The sequence below is a fragment of the Muntiacus reevesi genome, chromosome 11, assembly GCF_963930625.1.
Source record: "Muntiacus reevesi chromosome 11, mMunRee1.1, whole genome shotgun sequence".
Taxonomy (NCBI): Eukaryota; Metazoa; Chordata; class Mammalia; order Artiodactyla; family Cervidae; genus Muntiacus; species Muntiacus reevesi.
This window is the reverse complement of record NC_089259.1, coordinates 20276871-20300766: the sequence shown is the minus strand read 5'-3', so window position 1 is coordinate 20300766 and position 23896 is coordinate 20276871. Positions and strand designations below refer to the sequence as shown.

Sequence of the window (23896 nt, the reverse complement as noted above, 5' to 3'; positions counted from 1 at the left end):
AAGGGAGAAATGTACCCTCCTGCCCACCCCACCCCCGCAAATGAACCCCTTTGGATGCGCCCCATCTGTGGCTCCTTTTCCCTCTAAAATGCAGGGTGGAGTGCTTTGTTTTCTCCTTTTGACCAGGTGGGAATCCTCTGGAATTAATTATTGGTCGATAAGCACAGACCCAAAAGGCAAGACTTGGGTTGAATGCTGTTTGCGCAGACTTGTGTGACCTTGGATGAGCTGTTGCCGTCCTCTGGCTTCAGTTTTTCCATTTGGAAAAGGAGGAGATTGGATTAGGACCCTGATATCCTTCTCTCCATACTGGATGGTCCCCGTCTTATCAACATTAGTAATTGGCACTGCCCTTCCAGACCTATAGGTAACATAAAGTTGGTGGTTTTTATGTCTGAGTTAATTGCTTTATAAAGTGCTGTACTTTTGTTGTTGCTAGTTTTAAAACTTTTTTTTAAAGCGAGATTCTTGGTGTCTGGTCATTGACAACATACTTTAAGTGGCTGAAAAACTTCTTGGAGGCTAAAATTATTTTCTACTAGTGATTAGAGTGATGTTGGTATTCACAGAGCATCCAGCCCACCCACCCCCTCTGAGAGGTGGCCTGACCGGGTGTGATGTCTTAGGTGTGATGGTTAAAAAGTGTTCCTTGTTATTCACACGAAAGAATATTCTGTTAAAGAACCACCTCCTCTTTTCTAGTCAATATTTATTTAAGTCCTTGCCATGGCAGCAGTTGATTTTTTTTTTTTTTTTTTGTCTAAAGGTAGAAAAGTAGATCTGGTTTTCCCCAAGCTTCTAGACTCCAGCTCAAACCTACTGAATCAAGATCACCAGGAGATTGGCCTGGTTATTTGAATATTTAACAAGTGTCCCAGGTGATTTTTATCTAGCTAATTTGGGGGGCACTGGACCAGGTATTGCTATTAATATGGGTAATACCAGGCATTATAAACTTCATCTAGGAGCAGTCCAGGCAGGCAGCATTTCTGGTCCCACTTGAAACCAATCACATCAGAATGAGCCTTTTAATAAAGTCCCCAGGTGATCTGTGTGCACATTTATGTTGAGAAGCTCTGGAGGGAAGTCTGATGACAAGAATATTTGGTGCTAATGCTTTGTAGTTCTAAGAACTCCTGGTGCGTATTCAGTTTATCATTGTATTTGTCCGATGTGGCTATTTCTGATTGCTCTCAGATTATGATAATGTAGACCGAGGCCTTGTATAGACAGGGACCTCCAGCTTTAGGGGCCCAAGGGGCCCCCCTGCTGGTGGCAGAGCAGCCAGTCAGACCCAGGCAGGTGTCACTTGGCAAGCTCCTAACTCATTACTTTTCAGACCTCCTGTTTTGTGGCATTCTCTCAGTTTCTCAGGCTGCTATCTGAATTTGGAACAGAACCTAGTGGACTGAGAGAGCAACCCAGGCCTCTGAAAAACTGGTTTGATGGGGCTTGTGATGTCTGCTTGGCTTGCTTGTTTGGCCTTTGTTTCTGAGAGTTTCAGAAAAGTTGGTTGAAGTGCCCTCATCTGTTGTTGGAGCAGTGATACTCAGGCAAGGTTTTCAATCTCTGTGCTTTTTATGGGGAGGTGGTGGGTGGGGAGAAGGGGAGGCTGATGACTGAGCTGCTCTGACCCCCTTAGCCCCCTCCTCTGGAGCCACGCAGAGCCAGTTTCCCAGTTCCGTGAGGTTCAAGTGCAGTAGCTGGGCAGCAGGCCTAGAGAAAGGGCGGCTGCAGAGGCCCGACTGATGGTGGGCTCTGGCTTCCTCCCAGGGATATGAGGTGCCCGTCATAAGCTCCAGAGAGACACCCTCCACAGAGCCCAGCAGAGGAGCGAGAGAATATGAAATCCAACCCTGCCATCCAAGCTGCCATTGACCTCACGGCTGGGGCCGCAGGTAAGGCCAGGGAAAACCCCATTCTCTGATCCTCAAGTACCTTCTGCGAGTGAGATCCAGTGAGCACATTGCCTCTGTCACTCCAGGACCTTGTAATGAAACTGCTTAATGGGAGTGTAATACTGTGTTGCAGGTACAGCAGAAGGCAGGCCTTACATATATACAATGGAATGATACTCAGCTGTAAAAAAGAACACATTTGAGTGAGTCCTAACAAGGTAGATGAACCAGAGCCTATTATACAGAGTGAAGTAATTCAGAAAGAGAAAAATATCATATATTAACGCATATACATATATATGGAATCTAGAAAGGTGGTACTGATGAACAACCTTTTTGCAGGGCAGCAGTGGAGAAGCAGACAGAGAATAGGCTTGTGGACACAATGGGGGAAGGAGACAGTGGGACACTTTGAGAGAACAGCCTGGAAACATATCCATCATCATATGTAAAATAGATAGCTGGTGGGAATTGGCTGTATGATGCAGGGGCTCAACCGGGTCCTCTGTGACAACTTGGAGGAGTGGGATGGGGTGGAGAGAGTTTCAAGAGGGTGGGGACATGTATGCCTATGGCTGATTCATATTGATATATAGCAGAAACCAACAGAATACTGTGAAGCATTTATCCTCCAATTTAAAAAGTTTTTTAATTGACAAAAATAAAAAGACAAAAAGTAAACCAACTAGGAGTCAGGGTAAAGGGTGGGAATGTCTCTGGTTCACAGCTGGAAGCCTGTGAGATCACAGCTCAGAGCTGAAGCCACATGTCCATTGCCACGTGGCTGGGATACACAGGATTCTTCTATTCCTGGCCTGGCAGTCTCGAGAGCCCTTCTGTGCAGAAGTAAGGCTGCACCATTTCTCCAGGGAAACCCCAGAGACTGTCTTTACTGCTGCTCAGTAGAGCAAGGAAACCCTTAGAAATGTCTTCGGTGAATAAGACTGACTTTTGACTGTGTCTTAAAGCCCTGAAAGGGAAGGAGAGGCCTGGCCGGGGAGTGGTGGATGGGGTGAGTGCCAAGATAGACTCTGGCCCCCGCGCCCCAACAACTCGCCTCCCAGGCACCGGCAAGCTCTGGGCCGCGCCTGCCACGCAGATCACTCTTCAGAAAGGCAGCCTTTACTCAGTGAGAGGCAGATGACAGAATTCCAAGTGCCTGAGCAATGACTTGGATTCCTGGATGATTTTATGGCCGGAGAAGCGCTGGAATGCCCACCACTTTCCCAGTGGAAACCCTGACTGCTCCTCCCCTCCCTCACCGAATGTTGTCACCGCTTCCTGGGGCGGAGAGGCCAGGGGAGTGGGTTACCCCTCGTCCTCTTATCTGGGGGGGCCTCCCAGGTCAGCAGATGAAGGGCAGTCAGAGGGCCGCCTGCTCTCATCCTGTTGCCTTAGTCGTGAAAAAGAAATCAGGGGTTCAGGGAAGCTAACAGTATTTTTCCATGACCAGACATGGGCCAAAGTGGGACACGAGGAAGTCTGGAGATGGTACACTGCAGGCTGATAAGAGGTGCAGGCAGGGGCGCTCCCAGGTCAGAGACCACGAGGAGGAGCAGGGTGCGGTGCTGGAGGGGGGTGGGCGGACTAAGGGCTGTCTGGGTTCCATCCCGTGGCCTCTCGCATGCTGAGTGCCGAGGGATTGAGCCCCCCGGCCCTGCGCACTGTCCCCTCTCCGTCCCTTTAACCCCTGCCCCTTGTCATTCGCTGGCAGAGGACGCTGACTTTGGCAACCGTGGGCCCAGCAGCCTGCCTCTGCCCACCTCATGCCCTCCTGTGAGTGTCTGTGCTCAGTTCGTGTCTCTGCAGTAGGAGTGCGTTTCACCCCATGGGGGAAGCTCAGTTTTTGGGATTCTGTGTCTTTTTCAGTCAGTCTGTCAAAGATGAAAGATCTGTTGTAATAGAATTAAAGCATTTTTGCTTTTCCTGGAAAGGACAGGACAGGCATTTGAGTACTGCATTCATAACTGTATCTGCATCCATAATAGTAAATCTGTAAAGATGTACATTGCAACAGTATTGTCCAGAATCTGGCTGTGTAAGGCATTTGCCAGTACACGTGATTTTTTTTTTTTTAACATGTATCAGACCCATATAGTAATATTTAAAGATGTAAATTGCAACAATATTGCCAGGAACCTGGCTGACTAAGGCATTTGCCAGTACATGTGCTTTTTTACAGTGGTGTTAACATGTATCAGGCCCTTATACATACTAGCGTTTATTTTTTCTGCTAACTGTGGGTAGGTGTTCCTTCCTGCACTGCAAACCCAGGGTCGCCCTTCACCGATGTAATACCACCCTGGTTGTCTTGATATCTGAGGTCAGCAGGCTTCCTGGGTACTAAGCCTGTGAGACACCAGGCAGAGGAGGTCCCTCGTGGTGACCTGAGAACTCCCCCTGTGTGAATGGGAAACAGCCGTCCCATTTTTGAGAGGTTTCAGCCTTTGAGTGATGGAGCTAGAAGGGCCTTTAGAGACCCTTGACTCTAATGCTCTTGTATGTGTAGAAAAGGGGCCCAGGGAGGGATAGTGGATTTGTTCAAGGCTGCACAGCTGTTAATAGATGGTGTAAATAAAGACAGGGCGAGGACCTTGGCTGCCTGGTTCCTTGTCCCGTTCTGTCATCTTTGTTCTGCTGCTACATGATGGCCAACAGCGTCCCCCAGAGGTAGGGATTCCTTTGGAGGCTTCACCGCCCCAGCTCTCTGGATGGGGAAACTGGTGGGCTTTGGGATTTTTCTGTGGCCGTTGCCAGGAGCAGAGGACCCCTAGTGCTCTAGACATGGACCACCAGTGTGACAGCAGAGGCAGCCGTGGTTGGAGGTGATGTGGGTGTAGCGTCCCTGTGTTCTCCAGCGTGTGTGTCTTCTAGACAAACCTCCTCCATCAAGCAGGGTTTCAGGCCAGCTCGTCTACCCTAAAGCGCAGCTTCCGTGTCTGAAGCTGCTGTAGGAGCGATGCCAGGAAAGGATCGAGAGGCCCAGGCAGCTGGTTGGGGAAGATTTGGAGGCAGTTGGTTAGATAATTGGATCTCAAAAGTTAAATCCCCTTAAAGGGAAACCTTAGTGGCACATGAAGGTTTAGTAGCTTCACAACTATCAACATAAAATGATGCATTCTTTCCCCAGACTGCTCTGTTGCAATGTGCCTTGCTTAAGTGGGAAAGTGGCATTTTATTTTATTTTTTGGCATGTGGGATCCTAGTTCCCCAACCAGGGTTGGAAGCCACACCACTTGTTGTAAATCGTGTTACTCATTCAGTCTTGAGTGCCCAACTCTTTGCGACCTCCAGGGTCCTCTGTCCATGGGATTCTCCAGGCAAGAATACTGGAGTGGGTAGCCATTCCCTCCTCCAGGGGATCTTCCTGACCTAGGGATCGAACCCCAGTCTCCTGCATTGCAGGCAGATTCTTCACCGTCTGTGTTAGGAAGTCCTAACAACTGGACTGCCAGGGAAGTCCCCAAAATGTGGCATTTTTAGATCTTTGAGGTTTATCCTTTCAAATGCCAAAATTAACCACAAACCAAAATCACTTTTTGGTTGGAATATTTTTAAAATAACACGCCTGTCTGCACCACTAAGGGGCACACTGACTGATTGCCTCCAGTGGGTTGGAGGCTGTCCTTTCTGCGTGGTGGGCAGGTGGCCAGGTCCTTCTGGGTGAGGCTCTGTTCTCCGTGTCCACCGTGGCCCTCCATGAGCGCTGTCCATCACCGCCATCACCGTCCCAGCCCTGGTGGATTTCCTCCACAGTCTGTCACCTGCTGGCTCCACTGTGTGGAGGACTGAAATCCACAGCCGCAACCTTGAGAAGATGTAGGTGGCAACACATCTCCTGCAGAGGAAAGTGCCAGAGTGACGCTGACACAAAAGTGCAGAGAATGGGCCCTTTTGTTTTTTGTTTTCTTTTTTTTTTGGGGGGGGGGGTGGCTATGCTGAGTCTTCGTTGAAGCACACAGGCTTCTCTAGTTGTGACCTGTGGGCTTAGTTGCCCGACTAGGGATCACATTGTGCCTTGGAATCTCAACCACTGGACTGCCAGGGAAGTCCCCCTTTTGTTTCTTTTTTATTTTTTTAATGAACTTTTAAAAATTATTAATTTTTTTGATTGGAGGAACCCCCTCCTGTTTCTTATGGAGAGCAAGATGATCAGAGGTCTGATCTCTAGGCAAGTAGGGAAAGAGAGAATTCCTGTAAATTATTCATAGCTTTGTAGACTTGACGGGTATGAGGACCGTCTTGGTGTTGGGTTAGTGCTGGTGTTCGGAATAGTTATCACCTCCTTGAGCAGGGCGTGATGAGTGCCATGACTGTGTCATTTGTCTGAGCTTCCCTGGAGGCTCAGTGGTACAGAATCCGCCTGAAGTGCAGAAGAGGCAGAGATGAGAGTTTGATCCCTGGGTCAGGAAGATCCCCTGGAGAAGGAAATGGCAACCTACTCCAGTATTCTTGCTGGGAAAATCCCACAGACAGAGGAGCCTGGCAGACTGCAGTCCACCGGGTCGCAAAAGAAGTGGACATGACTGAGAGACTAAACAGCCACAAGTTACATAGGAAGTTAGCCTGCATCCATGGGAGAAGGGAGAGAACTGTAGGTAGCATCGGAAGTACATTAGCCTCCTACTTTCTCCCTGTTGGAGATGGAGACTTACGGATAAGCAGCAAATGGATACTGTGGCAACCCGGATGTCTGCGCAGTTCAGGATGGTTGGGTGAAAATATAGGAAACTCCTGGTTAGGATAGAATTTTAATGCTCTGAATTAAAGACCCCATCTAGGCTGTCAAGATTATGAACCTGCTTTAAAAATTCTGACAGTCACCTCTTCTTTTGAAATGATTATTTTTGACATAGAGAAGCAGTGGCACCCCACTCCAGTACTCTTGCCTGGAAAATCCCATGGACGGAGGAGCCTGGTAGGCTGCAGTCCATGCGGTCACTAAGAGTCGGACACGACTGAGCGACTTCACTTTCACTTTTCACTTTCATGCATTGGAGAAGGAAATGGCAACCCAGTCCAGTGTTCTTGCCTGGAGAATCCCAGGGACGGGGGAGCCTGGTGGGCTGCCGTCTATGGGGTCACACAGAGTCGGACACGACTGAAGCGTTAGCAGCAGCAGCAGGATCTTATTTCATTCTAGCCCATCAGTACCTGGGAGAGAAAGACTCTATTTATGGTAACATCTTATTAAATTATATTCCTCTAATTCAGGACTGGTGATGGTGTGAGATGATGGTGCGGCAGGACAAAAGCAGAAACGTGTCTTTGCTCTCCTAGAAGGGAGGAACAATGGTGATAGGATCATGGAGACCATACCTGTGCTTGCTTAACAGTTCAGTTTTCAGACTCTTGGGAAATGTTCACCTCCAATAATTGGGAGTTATTCCTAATAGCCCTCCCTCCATCTCTATTTTCCACAGCGTAGTTGGAGTAACTTATTATGTCAAAGTTGTGAAATTACATTTCTGAAATACTTTATGTCAGCCTTCTCCGGTTGGTTTTGCCTTTAAATTGGAGGATAATTGCTTCACAGTGTTGCTCGTTTCTGCTGTACAACGACATGAATCAGCCACATGTATACACATATCCCTCCCTCTTGAGGCTCCGTCCCACCCCTCTAGGTCATCTCAGAGCACTGAGCTGAGCTCCCAGGTATCAGCAGCTTCCCACTGGCTGTCTCTTTTACATATGCTTGTGTATATACATAAGTGCTACACTCTCAATTTGCCTCACCTTCCCTGTGTCCACAAGTCTGTTCTCTATGTCTGTGTCTCTATTCCTGCCCTACAAATAGATTCATCAGTACCATTTTTCTAGAGTCCATATATATATATACATTAATACACATTATTTGTTTTTCTGGCTTCATTCTCTAGGTTCATCCACATCACTGCAAATGACTCAGTTTCATTCCTTTTTATGGCTGAGTAATATTCCATTGTATATATGTATCACATCTTCTTTATCCATTCATCTGTCTGTGGACATCTAGGTTGCTTGCCTTCTCTCTAATTTTGCAGAGGCTTTAATAACCTCATCCAATGGTTGTGTGTCCTGGCACAAGTAGGGGACGTCCTGGCCCAAGGGGAGGTAGAAGCATTCACCAGGGACAGTTCCCCAAATGCTCACCCAGTCCAGGGTCTGGGGATAGCACAGGGTTTATGTTGTTGTTCGGTTACTAAGTCGAGTCTGACTATTTGTGACCCCATGGACTGCAGCATGCCAGGCTTCCCTATCCTTCACTATCTCCTGGAGTTTTCTCAAACTCATGTCTGTTGAGTCAGTGGTGCCATCCAGCCATTTCAACCATTTCATCCTTTGTCACCCCCTTCTCCTCTTGCCCTCACGCTTTCCCCAGCATCAGGGTCTTTTCCAAAGAGTTGCAGGGTTTATAGATCATTCTCTTCCTCACGTCAGAGTTGTAATTGAATGAAGTTTAGATTTTGCTCTATTTAATACTCTTAACCGTATGCTGTTGCTGCTGCTGCTAAGTCACTTCAGTCATGTCCAACTCTGTGTGACCCCATAGACAGCAGCCCACCAGGCTCCTCTGTCCTTGGGATTCTCCAGGCAAGAATACTGGAGTGGGTTGCCATTTCCTTCTCCAATGCATGCATGCATGCTCCTTCTGCAATAAAAGCATATAAATATGTATGCTAAGCAAAGTAAGTTTCTATCCAGTTCCTGTCTGAATACAAATCATTAATTGGCAGAGTCCAGATAAGAGGTTTTCCCATAGGGTCAAACATTTAGCTCTTTGGGGACTAATTAGGCTCTCTGTTTTCTTTCTCTGTGGCCTAGTCTCCTGTTATTTTTCTGATAGTCATCAGGACCACGGGGCAACAGACAGAGGAGTGATGAACTCTTTCCAGACCATTCCTCTCCCCTTCCTTCTGTGTGGACGCACACACAGTTAACCCTATAAATTAACCGCTGGTGTAGCAACCACAGTGTTAGACGCTTATCCTAATCCTCATGCTATCCTGGTAGGGAACTGGGGCTCAGAAGTCACTTCGCTTGTCCTGGATCTCATAGCAGCGTCAGGCTTCAACCCCAGGTGCCTCTGAGCGATGCTCCTGAACACAGGTCCCACCTTTGCATCAGGGGCTCTGATTGTTGAACACGTCCTTCTGCCCTGCTGCGTGTGAGCTCCTTCAGGGCTGGGCAGGGGACCCGGCACACGGGGAACACCCTAGAAGTTTTACTGAACTGGGCTCGAAGGTCTTAGGGGGAGAAGAGGTCAAATGAGATGACTCGGAGGTAGCCCCGGGGTGGGCTGCCTGTCCCTCATCCCCGAGGGGCCCCGGGCCGTACCCTGCCGCGCGGCCGTGGACTCGGGCCCGACAAGGACTCTGCCCTGGTTACAGGGGGCACGGCGTGTGTCCTGACCGGGCAGCCCTTCGACACCATGAAGGTGAAGATGCAGACGTTCCCCGACCTGTACCGGGGCCTCGCCGACTGCTGCCTCAAGACCTACTCCCAAACGGGCTTCTGGGGCTTCTACAAGGGCACCAGCCCCGCGCTCATCGCCAACATCGCCGAGAACTCCGTCCTCTTCATGTGCTACGGCTTCTGCCAGCAGGTGGTGCGGAAAGTGGCTGGGCTGGACCGGCAGGCGAAGCTGAGGTGAGTTGAGGGCGCTGACCCTCTTTGTTTGAAAACCAGCACTTATTTGGCCAAGAGCTTTAAGAGACCTTATTGGGAAGAACATTTCCATTTTTTTTGTTTTACCAGTAACCACTTTCTTGATTCTGAAGTGATCCATGACTGTCATAGGAAACTGGGCAAGCACATACATATGTGTTATGTAAGAGTTGCCCACAATCCACCACGGAGAACCAGCCACCCTCACCTTCCTCCCATTCTTCAGGAAGATGCTTTTCTTTTTTAAGGATTATTTTTCTTTTCTTTTCTTATTAGTTTTTTTTTTTTTTTTTGTTCAGCTAGGTCTTCATTGCTATGCTCGGGCTTTCTCTTGTTGCAGAGAGTGAGGGAGCTACTCTTCATTGGGGTATGCAGGCTTCTCATTGCAGTGGCTTCTCTTATTGTGGAACACAGGCTCTCGGCACACGGGCGTCAGTAATTGCGTGGACTCAGTGGTTGCAGCACACGGGCTTGGTTACTCCATGGCATGTGAAATCTTCCTGGACCAGGGATTGAACCCGTGTCCCCTGCCTTGGCAGGCATATTCCTATCCACTGTATCACCAGGGAAGTCCAGTTTTTTCCTTTCGATTGGAGTATAGTTCATTTTCAATGTTGTTAGTTTCAGGTGCACACCTGATTCACTCAGGTGAATCAGTTATACATATATCCATTCTTTTTCAGACTGTTTTCCTATATAGGTTATTACAAAATATTGAGTAGAGTTCCCTGTGCTATACAGTAGGACCTTGTTGGTTATCTATTTTATACACAGTAGTGTGTGTATGTTCATCCCAATCTCCTAATTTATCCCTCCTGCCACCATTTCCCTGTTAGTAATTAGAAGTTTGATTCTACGATCTGTGAGTCTGTTTCTGCTTTGTAAATAAGTTCATTTGTGCCGTTTTTAAAAATTAGATTCCGCCTGTAAGTGGCATCATGTGATATTTGGGGAACACGCTTTTCAAATGCTGCTTGTGGGTGCCACTTCTCGAGGCGGAAGTGTAGAACTTAAACCAGAGATCCGACTTGTGATCTGAGTTTTGGGTTCCACGTCATCAGCAAAATGCAGTCAAAGAGGTTTGACGAGGAAGTTGGAATCTTAAGAAGGGTCAGAGCGTCTGAGAAGATGCAGGTGAGGGTCTGTTTCCTTGGCCATGTGTGCCCCAAACATTAGACTTTGGTGTGTGCTTGGTCATCTCTTGGGTATTTATTATACAGAGATTAAAGGAATTTGGAAAGCACTGGGACATTAACCCTTTGCCCTTTTGAACATTGATTTATTTTATTTTATTATTTTCTAAATATTTCTTTTTGGCTGCATTGGGTCCTTGTTGCTGCACACGGGCTTTCTCTAGTTGGGGCAAGTAGGGGCTACTCTTTGTTGAAATGTACGGGCTTCTCACTGAGGAGGCTGCTCTTCTTGCAGAACACGGGCTCTCTGGCACAGAGGCTTCAGTAATTGCAGCTCCCAGGCTAAAGAGCACAGGCTTGGTCATTGTGGAGCACGGACTTGCCCTGTGGCATGTGGGATCTTCCCACACCAGGGATCTAACCGGTGTCCCTTGCATTGCAAGACAGACTCTTAACCACTGGACCACCAGGGAAGCCCTGATTTATTCTGTATCATTTAAAAGTATTCTTAGCTTCCTGGTTGCAGAGGACAGTCTTGGCTGGGTTTTTTGGTGGGAATTTGAGATCCTGTTGAAACCAAAGGTCCCATGTGGCTACAGTAGGTTCCCTTTGTACAAAAGTCTTCTCTGCAGTTCCCTGGAGAGGTGCCTGTTTATAGGCAGCCATTTTATCTTGATGAATGGAACTTTTTTTTTTTTTTTTTTAAAGGCTCTGGACAGGATGAAATCACCCAGGGAGACATGTTTGTAGGACTGAGCTTGGATCGTAGGATCATCCAGCAGATGGGGGTGAGGGGGTGGTCAGGAAAAAAGAGAAAGTAAAAAAATAAGCAGAAGCCAAAACAGGAGAATGTGGTGTCCCATGTAGAGACAGACAGGAAGGACACACCTGTGACGGGAGCTCTTCCTACTCGAGGGAGAGACTTTAGCTGAAAAAACCTGTAACTTTAGTCTCCTTTAGCATCCTTGGTACCGCTAGTGGTAAAGAACCTGCCTGCCAATTCAGGAGACAAAATGAGACGTGGGTTCGATCCCTGAGTCAGGAAGACCCCCTGCAGGAGGGCATCGCAACCCGCTCCAGTACTCTTGTCTGGAGAATCCCATAGATATGGGAGCCTGGAGGGCTTCAAGTTCACGGGGTTGCAAAGAGTCAGACACGACTGAAACGACATAGCACAGCATTCTTGGACGGAGTAACTGCAGGAGATTCGGAGCAGGTCCTGCAGTGAAGAAATCTTCCTGTTTCACTTGGTTTAACCAGCACCTTTGCCTTTTTTTAAAACAGGAAAAAGAAGTAATTTTATTTATTTGTGTCTACGCTGGGTTGTCTTTGCTGCACAGGCTTTTCTCTAGTTGGGAGCAGGGGCTACTCTGTGCGCCGGCTTCTCGCTGTGGCGGCTTCCCTTGTTGCGGAGCACAGGCTCCAGGGCACGTGGACTTCAGCAGTTGCAGCTCCAGGGCTCTAGAGCTCAGGCTCAGTAGTTGTGCTTAGTTACTCTTTGGCAGGTGGGATCCTCCCAGACCAGGGATCAAACCCACATCTCCTACCTTGGCAGGCAAATTCTCCGCCAATGAACCAGCCAGGGAAGCCCTCCTTGCCTTTTTTTTGTTTTAGAACTTGGGGGACAGGGACCTGCTGCCTTTTTCATCCTGCAGAACAGTGTTGCTCATTACCATTGAGCAGATGCTGCCTGAGAGCTTGCGAAGCTCTGACATGCATGCCATGCTTCCCTAGCGCTCATCCCGTGGTCCTGTGAGAGCATCCAGGGAGGCAGTGGTCTCTGTTTCATAGGTAGGGACACTAGCATGGACATTGACACGGGCTGACACGTGATGCAGCCGGGACCCCAGCCGTGTCTTCTGCGCCCTGCAGCCAGCACTCTTCCCATCAGACCACTGACAGGCTCTAGAGTACTTTGTAGGAGATCAGGTCCAGAGACAAGATTAATAATTCTGCAGGTGCAGCAAAAGCAAAGACCTGCTTGTGGGCACCTGGTGAATTTCTGCAGGGCTACTGTAAATATTTGTCTGTTCTCGGTTTGAACATGCCCCTGGGTGGTGGTCTCTTTCCATCCTTGGCTGGAAGGAGTCTGACACAGCAGGAATATGCAGGTACATATTTGTCGAGTGGGTGACAAAAACAGTTGATTCTTACAAATCCCATCCACCCTGACTGCCGCTCGAGCTCCAGGTCTAAACGTTTATACTACAGGCATAGCCTGAGGCCCGTGTCCCTCACCTCATGCAAAAAGTATTTATTAGAAAGCCAAAGTCCACTGCAGATCAGACTTGGCTTTGTGCTGCCCTGTATCAGCATGCTTGGGGTTCGTTCAGGCGTTACTGCCTCTTAGATTGAATAGCCGTCTGCATTTATCAGTGCCACCTTTGTTCCAGCAAGCTTGGCCAACCCTGGTCAATGACCCTAATTGACTACGGCCTGTCAGCAGGTTGACAGAAAGCCCCAGAGGGAGGCCAAGTGCAGATTTGCAGGCTAGCCAAGAGAAAAACCATTTAAGCTTTGGTTTTGATAAACAAGCCAAGCAGGAGGGAAGTGGGAAGGCTGGAGGGGACAGTGTCTGGCAGTCCTCACCCCTAGAAAGCTGTGTGCCAGTGCAATTGTGGAGCTGGCTCTTCTGGTAATGCTCTGACATGTCATTCTCTAAAAGGAAGGCCACATTGCAGGCAGTGTCTTCCTTCTGAAAGAAAGCCTGCTCCAAACCAGCTCTTCTGAGGCCTGGGTGTGCAACAGGCTGGCTTGGCCCTGGGCACCCACTTCACGTTCACCTAAGGCACCAATGCCAGGCCACCAGAATTAGGAAACCAAATTGAAGAGGGCAGATGGACCTTGGCTTTATGCAGGCATACGTCAACTATTCTGGATTTGGTTCCAGATCATCTTGCAAATTTTTTGGTTTCCCAGTGCATATAAAGCTATGTTTACACCATATTGTGGGCTTCCCTTGTGGCTCAGCTGGTAAAGAATCCACCTGCAATGCGGAAGACCTGGGTTTGATTCCTGGGTTGGGAAGATCCCCTGGAGGAGGGAAAGGCAGTCTGTTAAGTGTGCAATAGTATTTGCCTCAAAAACCAATGTGCCTATCTTAATTTTAAAACGGTGGTTTAGTCACTAAGTCATGTCTGAGTCTTGTGACCCTATAGACTGTAGCCCGCCGGGCTCCTCTGTCCATAGGATTTCCCAAGAAAGAATACTGAAGCAGATTGCCATTTACTTCTCCAGGGATTCTTCCCAACCCAGGGCTTGAACCTAAGTCTCCTGAATGCAGGTGGAACCTAGGAAGCCCAATTTAAAAATACTTCATTGCTAAAAAATACTAGCCATCATGTGACAACTCGGGGTTGCCACAAACCTTTGATTTTAAAAAATGCAGTATCTTCAAAGTACAGTGAAGTGAAGCACAGTAAAGTAAGCTTTGCCTGTAGTAATGTTTGACTCCAGTTTCTGTAACCATTAGTTTACTGTAACTTTTTTAATGGATTCCAAAGCACTATTTTTAAAATTTAATTTTTATTTTATATTGGTGTATATTTGATTTACAATGTTATTAGTTTCAGGTGTATAGTTAAGTGATAATTAGATGTATAGATACATATATATTGCTAACTATCTCCATTCTTTTTAAGATTGTTTTTCCATGTAGATTAATATAGAATATTGAGTAGCGTTCCCTGTGCTATATAGTAGGCCCTTGTTGATTGACTGCTAGGAGATCAAATTGGTCCATCCTAAAGGAAATCAGTCCTGAATATTCATTGGAAGGACTGATGCTGAAGTTGAAACTCCAGTACTTTGGCTACCTGATGTAAAGAACTGACTCACTGGAAAAGACTCTGATGCTGGGAAAGATTGAAGGCAGGAGGAGATGGGGATGACAGAGGATGAGATGGTTGGATGGCATCACCGACTCAATGGACATGAGTTTGAGCAAGCTCCAGAAGTTGGTGATGGACAGGGAAGCCTGGCGTGCTGCAGTCCATGGGGTCGCAAAGAGTCGGACATGACTGAGCGACTGAACTGACTTGATTATTTTATATATAGTAGTGTGTATCTGTTAATCCCAAACTCCTGATTTATTCCCATGTGTCCCCTTTGGTAACCTTAAGTTTGTTTTTGAAGTCTGTGAGTTTGTTTTTGTAAATAAGTTCATTTGTTTAATTTTTTTTAAGATTCCACATATAAATGATATCGTATGACATTTGTCTTTGATTTATTCACTTAGTATGACAATCTCTTGGTCCATTGATGTTGCTGCAAAAGGCATTATTTCATTGCTTTTTTATGGCTGAATAATATTCCATTGTATATATGTACCACGTCTTCATTATCCATTCCTGTCAATGGACTATTAGGTTGCTTCCATGTCTTGACTATTGCAAACAGTGCCTCAGTGAACATCGGGGTACATGTATCTTTTCAAAGTATCATTTTGTCTGGATATATGCCTAGAAGTGGGATTGCTGGATCATTTTCTATTTTTATTTCTAATTTTAGTTTTTTAGGAACCTTCACACTGTTCTCCACAGTGGTTGTACAAATTTACATTCCCACCAACAGTATAAGAGGGTTTCCTTTCCTCCATACCCTCTCCAGCATTTGTCTGTAGGCTTTTTGATGATGGCTCTTCTGACCAGTGTGAGGTGATACCTCATTGTGGTTTTGATTTGCATTTCTCTAATAATCAGTGATGTGAAACATCTTTCATGTGCTTTTTGGCCATCTGTGTATCTTCCTTGGAGAAATGTCTGGATCTTCTGCCCATTTTTTGATTGGGTTGTTTTTTTGGTTAGAGTTGCACAAGCTGTTTGTATATTTTTGGAGATAAATCTCTTGTTGGTTCCTTTGTTTGCAAATATTTTCTCCCATTCTGTGAGTTGTCTTTTTGTTTTCTTATGGTCTCCTGTGCTGTGCAAATGCTTTTAAGTTTAGTTAGGTCCCATTTGTTTGTTTTTTTTTTCATCACTCTGGAAGGCAGATTCAAAAAGATATTGCTGCAGTTTGTTAGTGTTCTACCTATGTTTTCGTCTGAGTTTTATAGTGTCTGGTCTTGCATTTAGATTTTTAATCCATTTTGAGCTTATTTTTGTGTATGGTGTTAGAGAATGTTCTAATTTCATTCTTTTACCTATAGCTGTCTATTTTTCCCAGCACCACTTATTGAAGAGACTGTCTTTTCTCTATTGTATGTTTTTGTCTCCTTCGTCATAGATTAATAACCACAGGTGTGTAGGTTTATCTCTGGACTTTCTGTCCTGTTACGTTGATTCATATTTGTGGTTTTTTTTTTTTTTTTTGCCAGTACCATATTGTTTTGATGAGTGTAGCTTTGTAGTCGAAGAAGGCAATGGCAACCCATTCCAGCGCTCTCGCCTGGAAAATCCCATGGAGGGAGGAGCCTGGTGGGCTGCAGTCCGTGGGGTCACTAAGAGTCACACGACTGAGTGACTTCACTTTCACTTTCTCACTTTCACTTAGTTGCAGCATGTGGGATCTTCATTGCCACTCAGACTCTCGTTGTGACACGCAGGCTCCAGAGCTCAGGACCCTGTAGTTGCTGCTCCAGGGCTCAGTTGCCCTGCAGCATGTGGGATCTTAGTGCCCTGACCGGGGATCAAACTCATGTCCCCTGCATTGCAAGGAGAGTTCTTAATCCCTGGACCACCAGGGAAGCCCCATGTTAAAAGTCATTTAATCATTTTCAATTTTAGTACTTGTGATTGGTCTGTTCTTATTTTCTATTTCTTCCTGGTTCAGTCTGGGAAGGTTGTACCTTTCTAAGAATTTGTTCATTTCTTCTAGGTTGTCCATTTTGTTGGCATATGATTGCTTGTAGTAGTCTCTCTCTCTCATGGGCTTCCCTGATGGCTCAGACGGTAAAAAGAATCCACCTGCAATGTGGGAGACCTGGGTTCGATCCCTGAGATGGGAAGATCCCCTGGAGGAGGACATGGCAACCCACTCCAGTATTCTTGCCTGGAGATTCCCCATGGACAGAGGAGCCTGGTGGGTTGCAGATCATGGGGTCACAAAGAGTCGGACGTGACTGAGTGACTAAGCACAGTAGTCTCTTACGATCCTTTGTGTTTCTGTGGTGTTGGTTGTAACCTCTCCTTTTTTATTTCTGACTTTATTGATTTAAGCCCTCTCCCATTTTTTCTTGATGAGTCTGGCTAAGCTTTTAGTTTCATTGATTTTTTCTATTATTTTCTTCATCTCTTATTTATTTCTGCTCTGGTTTTTTATTTTTTTCCTTTTACTAATGTTGAGTTTTATCTGTTCTTTTTCTAGTTGCTTTAGATGTAAGATTAAGTTGGTTTTTTTTTTTTTTTTTAGATTTTTCTTGTTTCCTGATGTAAGATTGTATTGCTATAAAATTCCCTCATAGAACTGCTTTTGCTGAGTCCCATAGGGTTTGGATTGTTTTGTTTTCATTGTCATTTGTCTCTAGGAAATTTTGTTTTTAACTTTCAAAATTGAAGTATAGTTGCTTTTCATGTAGGTAATTTTTTATTGCCTCCTTGATTTCTTCAGTGGTCTGTTGGTTGCTTAGTAACATTGTTTAGTCTCCATGTATTTGGTGTTTTTTTTTTTTTACAGTTTTCTTGTGATTAATTTCTAATCTCATAGCATTGTGCCTGGAAAAGATGTTTGATATGACTTCAATTTTATTAAATTTACCAAGGGTTGATTTTTGGCCCAGCATGTGACCTATTCTGGAGAATGTCCCATGTGCTCTTGAGAAGAAGGTATACTGCTCTCTGAGGGAATGTTCTATAAATATGAGTTAAGTCTATTTGGTCTTATGTGTCATTTAAGACCTGTGTTTCCTTACTGATTTCCTGTCCTGATGACTGTCCATTGATGTAAGTGGGTTGGTTTACTGTAACTTTAGGACAATTGAATGTGGTAGGTCTGTTAGGCATTTACTTCCAGATGGGAGATAAATCATGAGGGGACCTTTCTACCTGGCAGGCTGCCCTGGGAGTTGCCTTTGGGGTCTTCTGGAGGTCTGTGAGTTGTTCTAGTTGTCAGTGACAGCCTTTTGCTGGGATTTAACAGGTCAGTGTCATGGCCGGGTGTTACTGTGAGCAGCTCAGTTCTTCAGCCTAACTAAAGGTTGTCCCTACACGTACCACTGGTGCGCTCATGATGGAATACTGCACCACGGCTTGGAGACCATCTCCTTTGCTGACATCCATGAACTCTCAGGAATCTTCCTGGCAATTTGTTTCTCGTACTTTTCCCCATATTCTTGAACTCTTAGTGAGTTCCAGCTTCACAGCCCTGCTGGTGCCTCAGGCTGGTGGTGCTTAGCCCATGTGGGATGAAGTGAAGTCTTCTCTTTCTGTATTTGTGTGCATTCATTCCTCCATCTAGATTTCCAGCTTTGCCATCTGCACTACAAGCATCGAGCTTGCTGACTCACACTGGCTGGTCCCCTCCTGTGGCACCAGTATACCACACCGGTGCCCCTCTGTGGCTGAGCTCCAGTAGGTCATCAGCTGAGCTAGAAAGTTTTTTTGTGATGAGCACCTTTTTGGTTCAAAATTTATCCTGGGTTTTCATCTGTTCAGTTCAGTTCAGTCGCTCAGTCGTGTCTAACTCTGTGACCCCATGAACTGCAGCACGCCAGGCCTCCCTGTCCATCACCAACTTCTGGAGCCTGCTCAAACTCATGTCCATTGAGTCAGTGATGCCATCCAACCATCTCATCCTCCGTCATTCCCTTCTCCTCCCGCCTTCAATCTTTCCCAGAATCAGGGTCTTTTCTTCACATGCCCTGGTGGCTCAGACGGTAAAGTGTCTGCCTACAATGTCAGAGACCCGGGTTCAATCCCTGGGTCTGGAAGATGTCCTGGAGAAGGAAATGACAACCCACTCCAGTATTCTTGCCTGGAAAACCCCATGGATGGGGGAACCTGGTAGGCTACAGTCCATGGGGTCACAAAGAGTTGGATACAGCTGAGCCACTTCCCTTTTTTTCTTTCTTCACATCAGGTGGCCAAAGTATTGGAGTTTCAGCATCAGTCCTTTCATTGAAAATTCAGGACTGATTTCCTTTAGGATGGACTGGTTGGATCCCCTTGCAGTCCAAGGGACTCTCAAGAGTCTTGTCCAACACCATAGTTCAAAAGTATCAATTCTTCAGCGCTCAGCTTTCTTTATAGTCCAACTCTCACATCCATACATGACTACTGAAGAAACCATAGCCTTGACTAGACGGACCTTTGTTGACAAAGTAATGTCTCTGCCTTTTAATATGCTGTCTAGGTTGGTCATAACTTTCCTTCCAAGGAGTAAGTGTCTTTTAGTTTCATTGCTGCAATCACCATCTGCAGTGACATCCATGTTGTCACAAATGGCAGAATTTCCTTCCTTTTTAAGGCTGAATAATATTCCATTGTTTGTAAAATATACCACATTTTCTTTATTCGTCTGTTGATGGACATTTAGATTATTTTATATCTTGGCTATTGTGAACAATGCTAGAGTGAATATGCGAGTACAGATGTCTCTTTGAGATTCTGATTTTAATTTCTTTGGACAGACAACCAGAAGTGGGATTGCTGGATCATATGATAGTTTTGTTTTTAATTTTTGAAGGAAACTTACTATTGTTTTCCATAGTGGCTGCACCAATTTACATTCTCACCAATAGTGTACAGGGAGCCCAAAGAAATAGTCAGCCACTGTTTCCACTGTTTCCCCATCTATTTGCCATGAAGTGATGGGACCAGATGCCATGATCTTAGTTTTCTGAATGTTGAGTTTTAAGCAAACTTTTTCTCTCTCCTCTTACACTTTCATCAAGAGGCTCTTTAGTTCTTCTTCACTTTCTGCCGTAAGGGTGGTGTCATCTGCATATCTGAGGTTATTGATATTTCTCCTGGCAATCTTGATTTCAGCTTGTGCTTTATCTAGCCCAGCGTTTCTCTTGATGTACTCTGCATATAAGTTAAATAAGCAGGGTGACAATATACAGCCTTGACGTACTCCTTTTCCTATTTGGAACCAGTCTGTTGTTCCATGTCCAGTTCTAACTGTTGCTTCCTGACCTGCATACAGGTCTCTCAAGAGGCAGGTCAGGTGGTCTGGTATTCCCATCTCTTTCAGAATTTTCCACAGTTTATTGTGATCCACACAGTCAAAGGCTTTGGCATAGTCAATAAAGCAGAAATAGATGTTTTTCTGGAGTTCTCTTGCTTTTTCGATGATCCAGCAGATGTTGGCAATTTGATCTCTGGTTCCTCTACCTTTTCTAAAACCAGCTTGAATATCTGGAAGCTCAAGGTTCACATATTGCTGAAGCCTGGCTTGGAGAATTTTGAGCATTACTTCACTAGTGTGTGAGATGAGTGCAATTGTGTGGTAGTTTGAGCATTCTTTGGCATTGCCTTTCTTAGGGATTGGAGTGAAAACTGGCCTTTTCCAGTCCTGTGGCCACTGCTGAGTTTTCCAAATTTGCTGACATATTGAGTGAAGCAGTTTCATAGCATCATCTTTAGGATTCGAAATAGCTCAACTGAAACACATGTAAATCCATGGCTGATTCATGTCAATGTATGGCAAAAACCACTACAACATTGTAAAGTAATTAGCCTCCAACTAATAAAAATAAATGGGAAAAAAAAAATGAAATAGCTCAACTGGAATTCCATCACTTCCACCAGCTTTGTTTGTAGTGATTTCTAAGGCCCACCTAACTTCACATTCCAGGATGTCTGGCTCCAGGTAAGTGATCACACCATCATGATTATCTGGGTCATGAAGATCTTTTTTGTACAGTTCTTCTGTGTATTCTTGCCACCTCTTCTTAATATCTTCTGCTTCTGTTAGGTCCCTACCATTTCTGTCCTTTATTGAGCCCATCTTTGCATGAAATGTTCCCTTGGTGTCTCTAATTTTCTTGAAGAGATCGCCAGTCTTTCCCATTCTATTGTTTTCCTCTATTTTGCATTGATCACTGAGGAAAGCTTTCTTATCTCTCTTTGCTATTCTTTGGAACTCTGCATTCAAATGGATAGATCTTTCCTTTTCTCCTTTGCTTTTCGCTTCTCTTCTTTTGACAGCTGTTTGTAAGGCCTCCTCAGACAGCCATTTTGCTTTTTTGCATTTCTTTTTCTTGGGGATGGTCTTGATCCCTGTCTCCTGTATGATGTCATGAACCTCTGTACATAGTTCATCAGGCACTCTGTCTATCAAATCTAGTCCCTTCAAGGGACTCTCAAGAGTCTTCTCCAACACTACGGTTCAAAAGCATGAATTCCTCGATGCTCAGCTTTCTTTATAGTCCAACTCTCACATCCATACATGACCACTGGAAAAACCATAGCCTTGACTAGACAGACCTTTGTTAGCAAAGTAACGTCTCTGCTTTTTAATAAGCTGTCTAGGTTGGTCATAACTTTCCTTCCAAGGAGTAAGCGTCTTTTAATTTCATGGCTGCAGTCACCATCTGCAGTGATTTTGGAGCCCCAAAAATAAACTCAGCCATTGTTTCCACTGTTTCCCCATCTATTTGCCATGAAGTGATGGGACCGGATGCCATGATCTTTGTTTCATCTGTAGTAGTTACATTACACTTGTGGTTGCTCTGGGCTGGATGCAGGGCACATAGGGATGGCCTTGAAAACTAGTTTTATTTAAAGCTCAGCAGCAAACACACTGAAGTATTAATGGAGTATATGTTCGGGGTGGTGGGACCTTAGGGAATTTTTTCTTCCAAATTTGGTTTCTCTGTGTCACTTTTATCTTAGTTCTGACTGCTAGAACAAAATACCCTGGACTGGGTGGTTTAAAAACAAACATTTGTTTCTCACGGTTCTGGAGGCTAGGAAGTCTAGGAATGAGGTAGGTGCTGGCTGATGTGGTGTCCAGCGAGGGCCGTCTCCTGGTTTGCAGAAGGCCGCCTACCTGTTCTCTCACATGGTGGAGAGAACAGCAGCCAGCTTTCCAGTCTCTTCCACTAATCACATCAAAACTCCATCTCAAACTAATTACCCCCCAAAGACTTTCCTCCAGATATTGTCACATGGAGTGTGAATGCTTCAGCACTGGAATCTGGGCTGGGATCCAGGCCATAGCTCTCTGACTAGTAGAAGAAGCATGGGTTTGCCATCAGAGAGACCTGGGTTTGAAGCCTAGCATTGCCACTTAGCACCTGTGTGACTGAGCACATGGGTATCATCTCTTAAGCATCATTTTCCCCGGAAGTCAGGATGCTGCTATCGCCCCCATGGGGTGGTGGGCTCCTCGGAGGAAGCCTGGTGGGCATTGAAGGAGCATTCCTCTCCGCCTGAGCTCACTCTGCTTTACCATCCGTGTTGGAGCCTGCCCTGTGCTGAGCGAATGAGTAACGGGCCGCCTGTGCTTGCATCCTCCCAGTGATCTGCAGAACGCAGCTGCTGGCTCCTTCGCCTCTGCCTTTGCTGCCCTGGTCCTCTGCCCCACGGAGCTGGTGAAGTGCCGGCTGCAGACCATGTACGAGATGGAGACGTCGGGCAAGATTGCCAAAAGCCAGAAGTAAGTGCTGCCTGGGTACAAATGTCAGGTTGCCTTGGTGTAATGAATATTTTTAAATTTTATATTATGCTATAGTTAAGAAGCAAGACAGTTTATCTACTCCAAACATTTCCCCCCTACGCCCACCAATCAGAGAATAATTTTCTGAATGGACAGTCTGGGATGGTTGGACCCACCACCCACCCCAGAATGTATGCAAAAGATTTTAACAATGATTTATTATTTTTCCTAATTTAAAAAAAAATTTTTTTGGGGGGGAAGACTGTGCCATGAGGTATGTGGGATCTTGGTGCTGTGATCAGGGATTGAACCTGCACCCCCTTCATTGGAAGTGTGTAGTCTTAACCACTGAACTATCAGGGAAGTCCCTGTAGGCAAATATTTCATATCCTATGAGTGGGGAAGCAGGGCTTCTACCTCATTTGACCTGTGGAGAGCCTAAGGTGTGACCTCCATATATACCTGGAAACACATAGCAGCGGCTTTGGGGCCGAGGCTGAGCTTTCCTAGGTGCCACTGTGGATTCTGGGGTGAATATTTGCTCACTACCTGGTTTCACATCAGTGCTCATGCTAAGCACACCAGATCCTGGTGACTTCTTTTCCCCCTTCCCCAATCCTTCAAGTGCCCCTGGAGAAGGGAATGTCTTCCCACTCCGGTATTCTTGCCTTGAGAATCCCACAGACAGAGGAGCCTGGCAGGCTACAATCCATAGGGTCACAGAGTCAGACATGACCTAGTGACTAAACAACAAGAAGAAGTCCTTTAAGTATACCTACAAAGGGCCCAAATTCTGAAAACATTCATCAAACCCTTGTAAGCTTAGCAAGTCTTCAGTGATTGAGTTATTCTGTGAATGTATGAATCATATACATTATTTATTATTTGAATTAAAAAGCAATTTATTATCCTTATTCATCCCAAATTTGCTTATTTATCTTAACTAAGTAAAGGTTTGGTCATGGGTATTGCTCAGGTTAACTCAAAAGCCAATAAATAGACTGATGGGAAGAACTGGTGGATAAATTGACCATTTTGCAAGTCGTCAGATTCCTTCCAATGAAAATGGGGTTCATAATAGCACCCTATTTCCTGCAGCCAAGAGGTTCATTACAACCTATTTAAATCTATTATTCATATCCTAGAAGTTCAAAAGCCTTTAATGCTTTTTTTCATTGAAATATACAGTGTACGCACGGTAACAGAAACACACCCAGAAATCATAGGAAATCTTAAGTGTGCGGTTCCACAAATAGTCACAAATGAACCTTTTCCTCAGCTGGTGCCCAGATGAATAATGCATTAACAGCACCCAGAAAGTTGTCTCTTGAAAGCGGTTTAAAGTATTTTTAAAGAAAGTAATTGTTAGATCCAAAGGACTCTGGTAGATGGACAAAAGGAGACATATTTTAGGTACAGCAGTGCCCAAGCTGGGAATATGGTAGCTGAGGGTTGAGACCCGGATTGGAACCAGGCTAACTGTGTTGAGTTGAATTACTTTGTGCGTGCATGCATCAGTCGCTCGATTGTGTCCAACCATTTGCGGCCCTACGGACTGTAGCCCGCCAGGCTCCTCTGTCCATGGGATTCTCCAGACAAGAACATGGGAATGGGCTGCCATGCCCTTCTCCAGGGGATCTTCCCCACCCAGGTATCGAATCCGCGTCTCCTGAGTTTTCT

General features: G+C 45.6%; 1 protein-coding gene across 3 annotated transcripts in view; it reads left to right on the top strand.

The window, feature by feature from the left end:
* Nucleotides 1–23896, top strand: part of SLC25A15 (solute carrier family 25 member 15) — a 31462-nt gene that overhangs the window by 1228 nt on the left and 6338 nt on the right. For 2 of the 3 annotated variants that reach the window (XM_065901939.1, XM_065901941.1), the window contains exons 2-4: nt 1774–1898; nt 9269–9527; nt 22079–22216. In XM_065901939.1, the coding sequence (XP_065758011.1) occupies nt 1844–1898; nt 9269–9527; nt 22079–22216 (452 nt within the window). In that variant the 5' untranslated portion in view covers nt 1774–1843. Of the gene's footprint in view, nt 1–141; nt 378–1773; nt 1899–9268; nt 9528–22078; nt 22217–23896 lie in introns of those variants that run through there. The other variant, XM_065901940.1, reaches the window with a different exon arrangement.